The following is a 16,042-nucleotide window of genomic DNA, read 5'->3' as shown; positions in this document are numbered from 1 at the left end:
AAAGTACCGCGAGAGCGATTCGAGATCAGCCGCCTGAGTTAGCCAGCGCAGTTTCTCAAGAGGAGCTGCACGAGCTGTGATGACGACACAGCTGTTTCACGATTGGCCGGATTCACCGCATGACAACGATCACGTGTGTTTCGTGTTTATTGTCACGCCTTCAGCTCCAGTAATGCTCAAAAATCTGTGTTTTTATAACAGTTAAAGCTCTTTTCATGTAGTCGCGATGTTATATTCCCAGATAGCACACGTACGTCTGCAAGACGTCTGTTAAAGATCACTTCATCTGGAAAGCATCTGCTGTTTACAAACATCTAATAGACGTCTTTAAGATGTCAGTTTTACATACGTTCTAAATCATAAACATCTTAAAGACATCTATACGTCCTATAGACGTATTCCAGATGAGCAAACACTCTAAATAATACGTCTTCCAGACGTAATCACACACATCAAATAGACGTCTCCGAGATGTACGTGTGCTATCAGGGTTGTGTCATGTTTATCAAAATAAAACTGATAAAAAACGTAAACCCCACTACATTGGCATTTAAATAATATATGCTTATGTTGAACTTTATTCTTGTAAAACAGACGCTGTAAGCAGTACATAAAGTATTGAATGAAAATGTCTCTGAAACATCAGTGTTGTTAGAGCCATAACAACATTAATAATTTTGTAATATTTTTTCCTTATATTAAGAATGGTTATGTTTTCGAAAAATGTGTATTTTGGATTATTTGTATTTGTATCACGTGACTGTGACTAGTTATATACGTATTACGTATGCGTAAAAAACTTTGAGGAAGAATACGGAAGGAAGGAAGGGTTGGAACTAGACAGTCTTTTGACCGTGAAAATTTCTTGTTTTGGAAACTGGAATAAGTGTAGACTTTCCTTTTGAATTTATTTTGTAATGTAACAAGACAAAGAAAAAGTAAACATTTACAAGAAAAGTATTTGATTCACGCGTCAAATCCTTTGTGCCACACCCTAATGGAAATGGTGAAGAACAAGGCTTGGATCGCCATTACACTATAGTCAAAAGACTTCTTCACAGTGGAATTGCGTGAAGTGGAAATTGATTTGCCAACATGGATGCTATGGTTGCCGAAGAGGATTTCAAGGATCATGAACATTACGTGATGTGTGCGCGGAGAAAACCGCGAGTTTGGGATTATTGCGACGCACGGACGAAAGTGAAAGTAAACTAGTCGAGTGCGGCGATTACTCGGGACTATTTGGATAGAGACATTCAAAATTGTTTCTTAAGCTGGAATTGGACTTTTCTACAGCTCAAAAGGTAGCTTTACTGTTGCTTTTTCAATTAATTGAAATTGACTCGCTGTTGAATTATGGATGACGCAGAAGAAATTGCGGACTCTGATAAAGTTGGCCACAAGAGGGCGGTCAAGTACACGCATAAAGCGCAAGAGGAGCGTTTGAACAGACTCGTCAATTTGAGAAAGTCAAAAATGGCTCAGATTACCATTCAAATGAAAGAAATTGATAAGCTAAAAGAAAATGATGAGAATGTGGAAAAGATAGAACAAGAAGTTCTAACAATGCTCACTAAATTGTACCAAGAGTTCATTGAGTTAAATGAAAACACTCAAGAGCTTTTGCTGGATGATGAAAAAGAGGATGATCAGCGTATCTGGTTTGAACCCAAATCATCAAAAATCAGGGATTTTATTCTTGCTACTGAACAGTGGATTGAACATGTAAAGGATGCAAGTGCTGCAAAAAATGAGGAAATTGAACCAGGTGACAGTGTCTCTGAAGTTGCTTCAGCAACAAGAAAGAAGAGTAGAGCAGGTTCGTCAGCTGGACATAGTTCTGTCGCATCAGCCAGTAGTTCAAGTTCAAGGTTACGAATGAAAGAAGAGGCTGAGAAAGCTGCTCTGTTGGCCAAAGCTGCTTCTTTAAAAAAGAAACAAGCCTTGCAGTTAGAAGAGATAAACCTGAAAGCCAAATTGGAGCAATTAGAATTGCAAACGGCAATTGCAGTTTCTAATGCAAAACTGAAAGTGTATGATGAACATGAAAGTTCTGGTGAATCAATGCATGAATATGTTCAACCAAAGCATGCAGTAAATGAAAGAAGGTCGGGACTTAGGAAAGATACTGATGATGGAAGTTCTGATGCTCAAGCTGCAACCAGAAGAAAACAAAAGCCTGTTACTGACCAAACTCGACTACATAATGCCAGTCAAAATTTTCCAAAATCTGAAAATTCAGAGGACAATTTATTTCAAATAATGAAAAGACAAAATGAGATTACACAAATGCTAGTAAAGCAACAAAACTTGTCCCAACTACCACAAAGAGATGTCCCAATCTTTCTTGGTGATCCTCTTAACTTCAGAGCGTTTACGCGAGCCTTTGACAATAGCATAGACAGTAAAACTGAGAACGCTAAGGACAAACTGTTCTATTTGGAGCAATATACCAGTGGTGAACCCCAAGACCTGGTAAGGAGTTGTGGGCATATGAGTGCAGAAAATGGATACAAAGAAACAAGAAGGCTATTGCAACATCATTACGGTGACGAACTCAAAATTGCATCAGCGTACATTGAGAAGGCACTAAAATGGCCTCAGATCAAATCGGAAGACGGGAAGTTGCTAAGTGCATATGCTCTTTTCTTGATTGGATGCCACAACACTATGCAGGATGTAGATTACATGGCTGAAATGGACAACCAGGCACGTGCACACATAGACAAAAAAGGGGCTTGAGCACCTGCCCTTTTTCTTCCTGGGGAGAAAGTGCCCTTTTTTCTGGGGTGTTTTTTTTTTTTTTTTTTTAATAAATGAATATATATTCCTGTTTGCGCACAGCTTCCCCTGTCAAACAAATATATTTACTGTATAAAACAAATAAAAAAATACTATATCAGGTCGGCTTTGTCGAGTTCAGATGCCCTCACTCCGCGACACGCCATTCCCCGCACGCACGCACGCGCGCCACACCCCACCCCATTTGTTATAACATATAATGTATTAACAGTTCAGGAATTTTTTTTTTTTTTTTTTTGTTGTGTTTAAATATGCAGATTAGCTTATTTTGGTTAATTTAGAAGAAATCTACAGATGCAAACAGACGGAGGGTAGTAGGCTTAAAACAAACTCCATCTAAATGTGTAGGTTTAGAAACACTTTCACCTAGATATTATCACATAGAGACTGTGTCTGTACCTCGAACTAGTAAATACAAAAAACTTCCAAAACCTTTTAAGGGTAAAAATTTAATTGATGTTCAAAAAATGAAAATCACAGACAAATCAGATTAACAAATGATAAAGCTTGGGTTACTGAATATTAGATCTATTTCTTCAAAAGCACTTATTGTAAATGAAATTATCACAGACAATAAACTAGACTTGCTGTGTTTGACAGAAACCTGGCTAAAACCAGACGATTACATTACTTTAAATGAATCTAGTCCTCAAGGTTATGATTATCGACACAATCCTCGACAGAAAGGCAAAGGGGGAGGTGTTGCTGTAATTTATAGTAATATATTCAGAATCATTCAAAAGAATTTCAAATATAATTCCTTTGAAGTGATGGTGCTTTATGTAACATTATGTAAGTTGACATTTGTGCTGGCTACTGTATACAGGCCACCAGGGCACCATACTGACTTTATCAAAGAATTTGCTGAGTTTCTATCAGAGTTAGTACTGGCTACGGATAAAGTCCTTGTTGTTGGTGATTTTAATATCCATGTAGATAATAATAAAGACGCATTTGGATTGGCATTTGCAGATATTTTAAACTCTATTGGAGTTAAACAACACGTGTCAGGACCCACTCATTGTCGTAATCATACCCTAGATCTAATACTGTCGCATGGAATAGATATTGATGCTGTTGAAATTCTACAGCAGAGCGATGATATATCAGATCATTATTTAGTCTCGTGTATAATACAATTAGCCAAGGCTACAAAACCACCACCCAGCCATAAATATTGTAGAAAAATCACGTCTGCCACTAAAGATTGCTTTATAAATAATCTCCCCGAGCAGTTTCATCGCCTTAGTATACCTGACAACATAGAAGAACTCGATGCTGCAACAGAAACTATTGGCTCTCTCTTTTCCAGCACATTAGATGCGGTCGCTCCTTTACGTCTAAAGAAGATTAAGGAAACTAATCCAACGCCGTGGTATGATGAGCACACTCGGGCTCTAAAACGAGCTGTTAGAAAAGCTGAACGTAGTTGGAAGAAAACAAAACTAGAAGTTTTTCGCCTTTCGTGGAAAGAAAAAATGATTGAGTACAGAACAGCCATAAGAAATGCTAGATCTACTTATTTTTCAAATCTCTTAATAGAAAACAAACATAATCCTAGGTATTTATTTGACACAGTGGCTAAATTAACTAGAAACAGAGATTCAACTGCTGACGTTTCCATAGAGCACAGCAGTAATGACTTTATGAACTTCTTTACTTGCAAGATTGATAATATTAGAGAGAAAATTATAAACATGCAACCGCCTACAGTTTCTCTTCAGACAGTGCACTGTAGTGTCCCTGAGGTAAAACTAGAATCATTCGCCGCTATAGGAGAGGAAGAATTATCTAAACTTATCAAATCATCAAAATCAACGACATGTATGTTAGACCCAATGCCGACTAAACTACTGAAAGAAATGCTTCCAGAGGTCGTAGGTCCACTTCTTGATATAATTAATTCATCTTTAACACTAGGACACGTGCCAAAAACCTTTAAGCAGGCTATTATCAAACCTCTTATTAAAAAACCTCAACTAGATCCGAGAGATATAGTAAATTACAGGCCAATCTCGAATCTACCTTTTCTGTCAAAGATACTAGAAAAGGCAGTTTCAACACAACTGTGTTCCTTTTTAGAAAGAAATGGAATCTGTGAGGATTTCCAGTCAGGATTTAGACCATACCATAGTACTGAGACTGCTCTCGTTAGAGTTACAAACGATCTACTCCTATCATCCGATCGTGGCTGTATTTCTCTATTAGTGTTATTAGATCTCAGTGCTGCTTTTGACACTATCGATCATAACATTCTTTTAAAAAGACTTGAAAACTATATTGGCATTAGTGGAATTGCTTTGGCATGGTTCAAATCATACTTATCTGACCGTTATCAGTCTGTGGTAGTTAATGAAGAGATGTCGTATCGATCACAGGTTAAATATGGGGTACCACAAGGCTCAGTATTAGGACCGTTGCTTTTCACTCTGTACATGCTGCCCTTAGGAGAGATAATTAGGAAGCATGGTGTTAGTTTTCACTGCTACGCTGACGATACTCAGCTCTATATTTCCTCGCGCCCTGACGAAACCTACAAATTCACAAAACTAACAGAATGCATAGCTGACATTAAAAACTGGATGACAAGAAATTTCTTATTATTAAATTCAGAAAAAACTGATTTCCTAATCTTTGGACCAAAAACTTCCTCACGAAAAAACCTTGAATACTCTCTAACACTTGACGGGTGCTCCATTAAACCTTCGTCCTCAGTTAGGAACCTGGGTGTGCTCTTTGATACCAATCTTTCATTTGAAAGTCATGTTTCTAGTATCTGTAAAACCGCCTTCTTCCATCTAAAAAATATATCTAAATTACGACATATGCTCTCAATGACAAATGCGGAACAGTTGGTTCATGCATTCATGACCTCAAGACTAGATTATTGTAACGCTCTACTGGGTGGTTGTTCTGCTCGGCTTTTAAACAAACTACAGTTGGTTCAAAATGCGGCAGCTAGAGTTCTTACTAGAACCAGAAAGTATGACCATATTAGCCCAGTTCTGTCAACATTACATTGGCTCCCTATTAAACATCGTATAGATTTTAAAATCTTGCTACTTACTTATAAAGCTCTAAATGGTTTAGCTCCCCAGTACCTAAGTGAGCTCTTAATGCATTATAGTCCTTCACGTTTATTGCGATCTCAGAATTTAGGCCAGTTGATAATACCCAGAATATCAAAATCAACTGAAGGCGGCAGATCATTTTCCTATTTAGCACCTAAACTCTGGAACAATCTTCCTAGCATTGTTCGGGAAGCAGACACACTCTGTCAGTTTAAATCTAGACTAAAAACACATCTCTTTGCTCTTGCATACACATAACACATTATCAATACATTAACATTTTTCAAATCCGTTAAAGGATTGTTACGCTGCAATAATTAGGTCGGCCGGAACCGAGAACATTTCCTATAACACTAGATATACCTGTACATCAGAACAAGAATGGCATCTACGCTAATATCTGTCTCTCTGCTTATCCTGAGGTTTGCCGGGTGCTGGATCCAGGCCGTATCCAGGTCAGATGGAGAACCTGCGTCTGGACCTGACTACAACGTAGCCCAGGATCCCCGTATCCGCTTGCATATATTTATATATAATCGATTTTTAATCTCTATAATAAAAATGTACAATTCAGATTTTGATCTCCATATACATTTACATATATATATCTTCCAAGGGGTTTTTTCCCTCCTAGGACTTTTTTCCCAGTGCTAGCACGCTGGGTTTTTCTCCTAGGGGGTTTTTTCCACCCCTGGAAGTCAGCCGACATTGGCTTAATGTAGCACCATCTTGTATATGTTACATATTACCACGCTTGTTTGTACAGTTTTAACCACTTCCCTTTTTTTCTGTGCTTCTAATATGTAAAGCTGCTTTGAAACAATTACCAATTGTAAAAGCGCTATATAAATAAATTTGACTTGACTTGACTTGACTAGGTTTAGGGTTAAGTTTTCTTTCCATTAGAGTGAACCAAAAAATTAAAACGATTTATTGATTTGTGCAAAATAAATTATTAGTGAAACTATGTCCCTCTCCTTGGTGCAGTCATTTATTCTAAATATATATAGCTACTTGAAAATAGTTGTTGATTTCTCTTGTGATAAACCGAGTGAATACTAAAGAAGACCATGGTCTCTGTGTGAACTGATTATTTTGTAGAAATCTGTGGAGTATAAAACAATTGGATGAGTGTAAGTGAAGTCAAAGTTGTCTTAATATATTTAAGGGTTCGTTATTTTTTAAATAAATAATTATGAGAAGTGCCCTTTTTTCCACTTGAGCCCCTGCCCCCCAAAATGTCTGTGCACGTCCCTGTGGACAACCCTACTAACATGAGGGTTGTCATCTCCAAACTTCCCTACAAAATGAGTGTCGGAAAGTCTTTTATTTCCTGTCATTTTATTTGAAGCTGTAGTGATGTCATTTCCTTTCCGAGCGCATCACATCCTCATTCCCGACTCCGCATTCTGTGGGATGGTGGCTCGCGTGTGCGTAACCTAATCGAAAGTAAGTTTCATCCTGCACTAAGATGCAGATATTGCCATCGGATTTGTTTAGATGTTGTATACTCTTACCTGTTTTCATGTTAAGTATATTATACGCATGGTTTGATACCTCCGTGTGTATTCCTTTAGTTAATAGGTATCACGTGAACATGTTATAAGCCTTGTTGACATGGAGATTGTTTCCTTTACATTATTTCAGCTTTAAGCTGTATTCTCGAGTGCTATATTTCAGTTCTTATGCCCTTTAGTCCTACTGCTAAATCGTGTTTAGCCTCTGTGTCGCTGTCAGACGCACCTAGAGTGTAGTTCGACACTCCCTGGCCATGCGCCCCTCATGTGCTGGGCGAATGGGGTGCAGTTGCGCCCGCTTCCACTAGAGGGAAGCGAAGACCACCAAATCTATTTAGTATTCCTACTTTGCCTCATTAACCTTTCGTATGCCTGTATATTAGTTGTTTATGACTCCTTTCAGGTTATTTGACCAAATTATTATATTTCAGTATTCTGATTCAATGTTTATTATTACATTGGATATTGCTGTATACCTTTGTACATATTTTTTATACTTTGTACATTGTGATTAATATTATTTCATTCTTTGTTTCTTTTATAGACCACACACACACATATACACACCCCACATATATACCTCTTTGTACATCAATGCTTGTACCCAAACTACAATATTAAAGTTTGCAGGAATAATTTCTCCGTGCCCTTCTCTCTGACCGGAGCCCTGTCAAAGGAAACTGCCAGACCAGTATTATCCCTTCAGAGTGTCTGACTCTATCACAATGAGAGAGAACTGGAGAAATGTGACATATGATATTCATGAACGGACAGGCAGAAGACCTAGGTTTTCAGACTTAGTGGAATATATCGACCGTCAAGCCAAAGTAAAGAATGATCCCTTGTTTGGAGACATTCAGGAGCAAACAAGTGCTGATGTTGGGAAGAAAAGCAAAGCTTCTGATTTTAAACAGAAAAAGGTTACTACCAAGGGTAGTAGTTTCGTTACAAGTGTCTCTACTGAACAGAAAAAAGAAAGTGAAACAAGCAAGAAAGGAACAAAAGCTCAACTTGACAAAACAGTTTGTGCCAGGTGCTTGTTCTGTCAAAAGAACCATGCTTTGAATTCCTGTTTCAAGTTTAAGGAGCAGGCACACTTAGATAAAATTGAGTTTTTGAAAACAAAAGGACTGTGCTTTGGGTGTCTCACGCAAGGACACTTGAGCAAAGACTGCATGAGAAGACTTACTTGTCAAGAATGTTCCAAGATGCACCCAAGCATTCTGCACATTGCTAAGGAGAACAGTCTCACATCCAGCATTTGTGATGAGAACAAACCTGGCAGGAGAACAGCTTCCATAGACCATGAAACTTGTGGATACACTGGGGCCGGAAACAGTGAATGCATTCTTGCCATAGTTCCAGTGAAGATTAAGTCACAGAAAAGCAACAAAATAGTTAAGACATTTGCTTTCATTGATCAAGGAAGTTCGGCAACGTTTTGCACTGAGTCTTTAATGAGAGATTTGAACTTGAGAGGCAGAAAAACGGAGATTCTTCTTCGTACTATGGGACAAGAAAAACCTGTACATAGTCATATTCTGTCAGACCTGGAAATAAGTGGTTTGGAAAGCGAAGACTACATAGAACTTCCTAAGGTTTTCACTCAGAAAGAGATTCCTGTAAAACAGGAAAATATCCCTCATCAACAGGACCTAGAAAAATGGCCATACTTGAGACAAGTTAACCTTCCTCATCTCAATGCAGAGGTAGGCTTGCTGATCGGCGCCAATGCGCACAAGGCCATAGAACCATGGCAAATAATAAACAGTGAAGGAAATGGACCGTATGCTATCAGGACAGCACTTGGATGGATTGTTAACGGACCTTTGCGAACAGATGTAAGCGCTGAATCAGACCAGGTCATAATTCCAAGTTTCACTGTGAACAGGATTGCAGTGTCAGACATTGAAACACTGTTGGTAGAGCAATTCAATGCAGACTTTCCTGAACGCAAGTACAGTGACAAAAATGAAATGTCACAAGAAGATCTGAAATTCATGCAGTCCGTTGAACAATCAGTACAGTATAAAGATGGACATTACTGTATTGGTCTACCCTTTAAGAAAGATCCTGTCAAGATGCCAAACAACAGATGCATAGCAGAACAGAGAGCCATCAGTCTTAAAAGAAAGCTCAGCAAGAACCAAGAGTTTCACAAAGACTACAAAGCTTTTATGGCAGACATAATTGATAAAGGCTATGCTAAAAAAGTCCCTTCAGAACAACTGGAACACACAGACAGAGTGTGGTATATTCCACATCATGGGATATATCACCCAAAAAAGAACAAAATTAGAGTTGTTTTTGACTGCACTGCAACCTACCAGAACTTCTCACTGAATAATCAATTGTTGCAGGGACCTGACCTAACCAACACTCTCGTAGGTGTACTAAACCGTTTCAGACAAGAACCAATTGCTATCATGGCGGACATCGAAGCAATGTTCTACCAAGTGAAAGTCCCAGACCATGAGTCAGATCTTTTGCGATTTTTGTGGTGGCCTGAAGGAGATCTAAGTAAGCCTACAGAGGAATACAGGATGATGGTGCACCTGTTCGGGGCAACCTCTTCTCCCAGTTGTGCATGCTTCGCTTTGCGAAAGGCTGCAATGGATGGAAAAACAGAGGAAACAGCTGAAGCTGCCAATACTATTCTCCAAAACTTTTACATGGACGATTGCTTAAAATCTGTCGCCTCAGAGGATGCAGCAATCAAATTATCACAAAATCTGATAACCATGTGCTCTGAAGGTGGATTCCACTTGACAAAGTGGGTGAGCAATAGTAGGTCAGTCCTGTTATCATTTCCAGAAACAGAAAGATCCAAAGAAGTCAGGAACTTAGATTTCAATAAAAGCAATCTGCCAGTTGAAAGAGCTCTTGGAGTACAGTGGTGTACAGAATCAGATACATTTAGATTCTCCATAAATGTACAAGAGAGACCTGCTACGAGAAGAGGAATGCTTTCAGTAGTGAGCTCTATATACGATCCTCTTGGTCTTGTATCACCCTGTATCCTTCCAGCGAAACTCATTTTGAGACAACTGTGCAAAGATAAACTGGGCTGGGATCAGAATATGCCAGAAAAGCAAGCACAACAATGGTTCAGATGGCAAAAGGACATACAACAACTGTCAGACTTCAGTGTAAGCAGATGCTTCAAGCCAAACAACTTTGGACCCACAGAGTCTGCCCAATTACATCATTTCGCAGACGCAAGTGAAAATGGATATGGAACGGTTTCCTATCTAGTACTCACAAATGAGCATGGAGAAAAACACTGTTCATTCGTAATGGGTAAAAGCAGAGTTGTGCCGCTGAAACAGGTAACAATCCCTAGAATGGAGCTGACTGCAGCAGTGGTGGCAGCGAAAATGGACAGGATGTTAAAACAAGAGCTTCAGTTACAACTTAAAGATTCTGTATTTTGGACTGATAGCCTCACAGTATTGCAATGCATTGAGAATGAAGCCTCACGGTTTAAAACATTTTTTGCCAATAGAGTTTCCTTCATCAGAGAAGCTTCTGAGCCTTCACAGTGGAGATATGTTGGCACATCACTAAACCCAGCAGATATGGCATCTAGAGGCATCAAAGTAGAAAACTTCATGAAAAAGCAAAATTGGATCAAAGGACCAGAATTCCTTTGCAAACACGAGAATGAATGGCCTTTGCGACCAGATCAGGCAAGTGCAATGGAAGTAGAATTGAAAAAATCAGCTGTAGTAAATTGTGTTAGTGCTACAGGAAAAGGGAAGCCTATGGATAAACTGATTGAGTATTATTCAGAATGGTACAGGTTGAAGAGAGCTATCGCTTGGATGTTACGTCTGAAGGGAATACTACAGCACCTATCAAACAAGAGATGTGAAATTCAAGCTACCATAAATCAGACAGAAAATAATCCAAACAAACAACAAGCTTATTTGCAAACTCAAATGTTCAAGCTGAAACAGACACTGACCAAAAAACCTCTTTCAGTAGAAGATTTGGAAGATGCAGAACTGAGTCTGATTCGTTACAGTCAAAGACAGACATTTCCAGACGAATTCAAGTCTTTGCAAAGCAGTAACCATGTCAAAAGAAGTAGCCCTCTGTCCAAACTGGATCCAGTAGTGCAAGACGGCATACTCAGAGTAGGTGGACGTTTAAATCAGTCTGCAATGCCAGAATCTGCCAAGCATCCAGCAATTCTTGACAAAAAGCAGCATATAACTTCTTTGATTCTGAAAGATATACATAAAAACACAGGTCATAGCGGCAGAAATCAAATCCTGGCAAAACTACGAAACAAGTTTTGGGTTGGAGCTGCCAACACAGCCATTCGAAAGCTAATTTCTAAATGCACGGTGTGTAGAAGGTTAAATGCCAGAATCAGTGAACAGAAAATGGCAGAACTACCAAGAGATCGTCTTATGCCAGATGAACCTCCCTTTACACATGTAGGTGTGGATTATTTTGGTCCCTTCTTAATAAAGCGAGCACGCAGCATTGTCAAGAGGTATGGAGTGCTGTTTACGTGTCTGGCTATAAGAGCAGTTCATATTGAGGTAGCCAACAGTCTTGATACCTCATCATGCATAAATGCCATACGACGCTTCATCTGCAGGAGGGGGCAGGTGTCTACAATTCGATCGGACAATGGTACGAACTTCATTGGTGCTGAAAGAGAGCTTAAAGAAGCCATCCAAGAAGTAGATCAGTCCAAAATTGCAGAAGTTCTTGTCCAAAAAGGAATCAGGTGGATCTTCAATACCCCTACAGCATCACATCAAGGAGGAGTGTGGGAGAGACAAATCCGCACAGTTCGAAAGATTTTGAATTCTGTATTGAATCAACAGATATTAGACGATGAGGGGCTTCACACAGTTTTGTGTGAAGTTGAAGCCATTATAAATGACCGACCGATTACTAAAGTGTCAGATGATCCAAATGACTTGGAGCCTCTGACACCGAATCATCTCTTGCTGATGAAAAAACAACCAGTCATGCCACCAGGAGTTTTTGTGAAAGAGGACTGTTATTCTCGCAGAAGATGGAGACAAATTCAGTATATGGCAGACCTTTTTTGGTCAATATGGACTAAGGAATACCTGCCGCTATTGCAGGAGCGACAGAAGTGGCAGAAATTGAAAAGAAACATGGTACCGGGAGACATTGTTCTCATTGTGGATAATTCTGCCCCAAGAAATTCTTGGATTATGGGAAGAATCCTCAAGACCACACCAGATGCTTCTGGTATTGTTCGACGGGCTTGTGTTCAGACAAAAACATGTCAGTTGGACAGACCAATATCAAAACTCTGCTTATTCCAAGAAGCTGAAGAAGAATAAGAGGTTTACATAAGACTGTGAATTTAAATTTCATGGACATTGTGAGTTTTCTGATTAAAAGATCAGAAATTACTGTTATGTCTCTATTCAAGTATAGAAAAAGTTAATTGTTATGCTACCAGCATAGACAATTAGGGGCCGGAGTGTTAGAGCCATAACAACATTAATAATTTTGTAATATTTTTTCCTTATATTAAGAATGGTTATGTTTTTGAAAAATGTGTATTTTGGATTATTTGTATTTGTATCACGTGACTGTGACTAGTTATATATGTAGTACGTAAGCGTAAAAAACTTTGAGGAAGAATATGGAAGGAAGGAAGGGTTGGAACTAGACAGTCTTTTGACCGTGAAAATTTCTTGTTTTGGAAACTGGAATAAGTGTAGACTTTCCTTTTGAATTTATTTTGTAATGTAACAAGACAAAGAAAAAGTAAACATTTACAAGAAAAGTATTTGATTCACGCGTCAAATCCTTTGTGCCACACTCTAATGGAAATGGTGAAGAACAAGGCTTGGATCGCCATTACAAGTGTATTAGTCAAATATTGCATTTATTTCACTTCAGCTGTGATAAAGTATGCAAACGCAGCGCGAGCTTCACTACGGGAAGCATAAAGTGTCCGACTTCATGTCTCCGTTTTCAGCTCCTCCCCGCCTGCACGCGGCTAATCTCGCCGATCGGTTACATCCAGCCGCAGCCGATGTCGAACACACCTTATATGTCCGAGGGTGGGCCGCCTTGCTCTGATGTCATGCCGACGTGTGTCAAAAACCTCTCGCGAGTGCGAGGCGAACGTGTCGGATTCTGCAGTCGAGCGCAGTTGCTCTCCACCGACTGCGCTGACCAAAAGCACGATGGGAAACGACTTGCTGACGACACAGCTTAAAGCTTATTGGTTTAAACAACCGTGATGTATTGATCTGATTTAAAATGTTTGATTTTAAAACTCTAATATCATGTTTTTATGTGTAAAAATAATGTGTGAATATTCCCAAAGTCTCTGACACAGTGATCTCTCTATGGGTTATGCGAACGTTGTCATTTATAAAAAAAATACATAAAAACATGTCTATAATTAAAGTAAAAATGATTGATACACACATCTTTCGAATGGAAATAAATAACAAGTACTTTAGGTGTATTGTTCATTATGTTTATTTTCATATAAAAGCAACAGAACTTAAATTACATCCAGTTTATCAGCAACACAGCGCAGGAGTGTGATTCCCGCGATATCCGCCTTTGATCTCGTAGGTTCTGATCCACTACGAGAACAGAGAACTGTTCGTCTTGCCTGCACTTTTTTCACTCCTCCCCTAACTGCAGCCGCCTACTCTCCGCTGAACTTCAGGCGAGGCTAGGCGCATCTCAAACAAGCCTATTTTTAAACTCCGTTACATATGTGCATCTGTGCTCCTTTCCCATGATGCAACATGCCAACCATACTGCCTGGTCTGTCCATAGACATCATATAGGTAGACGCCCAGCTAACCAAAATACGTGACTGGTAACTGCAACATAATTTAGTGACCAAACTTTCGTCCTGGCGACGTAACTAGTTACATTGTGGCAACCGGAAAAGTGAAATTCCCGGATATGTTGCCACAATGTAACTTTGTGACGTTGCCAGTTAGTAACTGCGACGTCGTGGCAACGTTGTGTATCAATAGTTGTGTGTTGGTAATCAGTTGGTAATTTTTATATTTATTTATTTTTCTATGGGCGGACATGCAGTAGTTTAATCTAATTTATGTCCTCATTTGCCCAAACTAATTTAAAGGCTATTCCAACAGTGAACAATGAATGCAGAGCTCAAAATGAATTCAATTCATTTATTTTGAAAAACACGCAGAACATGAACAAAAATCCAAATATAAATAATGAAATACACCCAAACTATAAATAAAAACATATCGCCTACAGCGAAACATAAAAATAAAAGCATTCGAGACATTTTGCACTCAGTATCATTAAAAACATATGCTATGCTAGCGTAACATTTTGCCAACATATATTTTAGACGTTCAATCACAGAGGTAAAAATATTAACAAAAGTACTTAAAGTAGACTGTGGGTAATGTTACTTAACCAATCTGACGCAGTTGTTGAAAACTGACGAGAAACACGGAGAAACGTCAACGCTGTCCTCTCCAGCAGCTTGAATGTTTTCCCGGTTGCCATGGCAACTCTAACGGCCACCAGCACTAACATAAACATAACAATAAAAAAAAAGGTTTTGCGTCTTTCCAAAGTTAACTTTATACATTTTTATAAAAGCCATTTATTCATTGTCACCTCGGAAAAATAAATTATTCTCTCAGAAAAAATAACTTTACTCTCTTGTCAACATACTGTGCACGCGGCGCGCACTCCATTTGTGGAGGCGCGCGCTGTAAAAGCAGTTATCCATATTTGACTTGGTGAAAAGAAAAATTTTTTTTTTCTTAAGGGACATTTCAGTCTTGTGTCTGACGTTTAATTACACATTTTAAATGGCAAATTCTGGTAATAATAACATATAAAGAACGTGTAAATGATGGTAATGAAATTACCAGCACATGAAGTTGCTATAACGTTCCCAGTAAGTCATGGAATGACCATTATATTACGAATAGAGTACGTATCTGGAACGTCCTTGGTTTTCTTATAACGTTAGGAGATCGTACTGACGACGTTGTGATAGGTAATTTGATGGTCATAATATTACGGGCATACAACGTTGTAGTTACGTTACTAGTAAGTCATGGAATTACCAATATATTACGAATAGAGTACGTATCTGGAACGTCCTTGGTAATCAATAACGTTAGGGGGTCGTACTGACGACGTTGTGAGATGATAATTTGAATGTAATGAAATTACTGGCATGCGACGTAGTTACGTTGTCAGTTAGTAAGTCATGAAATTACCAAAAAGTACGAATACATTACGTAACTGTTACGTCGTGTGTTAGCTGGGCGCCCTATTGGCCGCTGATGGGCGCTGAGATTTGCGGCCGCCATCTTAGACCGGTCGTACTCCTAAGCGCTGCGTCCCAATTCGCCTACTTATACTACGTCCTAAAAGCATTTACTGTTTTTGTAAAGAAAAAGTACATACTTTTGAGTAGTAGACAAGCTTTGGGACATAGTACCTCGTCATAACTGCGTCTTTAACGGACGTTCTGTCGCTTATTTACGCAAACTGTAACTGTTTACCCTGTCAATCATCTTGTCACAGTTAAAATCCTCCACATTGAATTAAATTTATTTTCCTACCGTTTCGGAGAGAAATGTAGTCGCACGTTGATCTGCCAGTCATGGGTCTTTCATG

At 38.9% G+C, this 16,042-nt stretch overlaps 1 protein-coding gene across 1 annotated transcript; it reads left to right on the top strand.

The window, feature by feature from the left end:
* Positions 1-7,282: 7,282 nt before the first annotated feature.
* Positions 7,283-13,232, top strand: LOC137015088 (uncharacterized). Its single transcript, XM_067379775.1, has 2 exons — positions 7,283-7,322; positions 7,935-13,232. The coding sequence occupies exon 2, from the start codon at positions 8,116-8,118 to the stop codon at positions 12,724-12,726; it is 4,611 nt and encodes a 1,536-aa protein (XP_067235876.1). The 5' UTR covers positions 7,283-7,322; positions 7,935-8,115; the 3' UTR covers positions 12,727-13,232.
* Positions 13,233-16,042: the final 2,810 nt, after the last annotated feature.

The sequence above is a fragment of the Chanodichthys erythropterus genome, chromosome 24 (genome assembly GCF_024489055.1).
Source record: "Chanodichthys erythropterus isolate Z2021 chromosome 24, ASM2448905v1, whole genome shotgun sequence".
Classification (NCBI taxonomy): Eukaryota; Metazoa; Chordata; class Actinopteri; order Cypriniformes; family Xenocyprididae; genus Chanodichthys; species Chanodichthys erythropterus.
The sequence above is the reverse complement of the archived record's forward strand: the minus strand, read 5'-3'. Positions and strand labels throughout refer to the sequence as shown.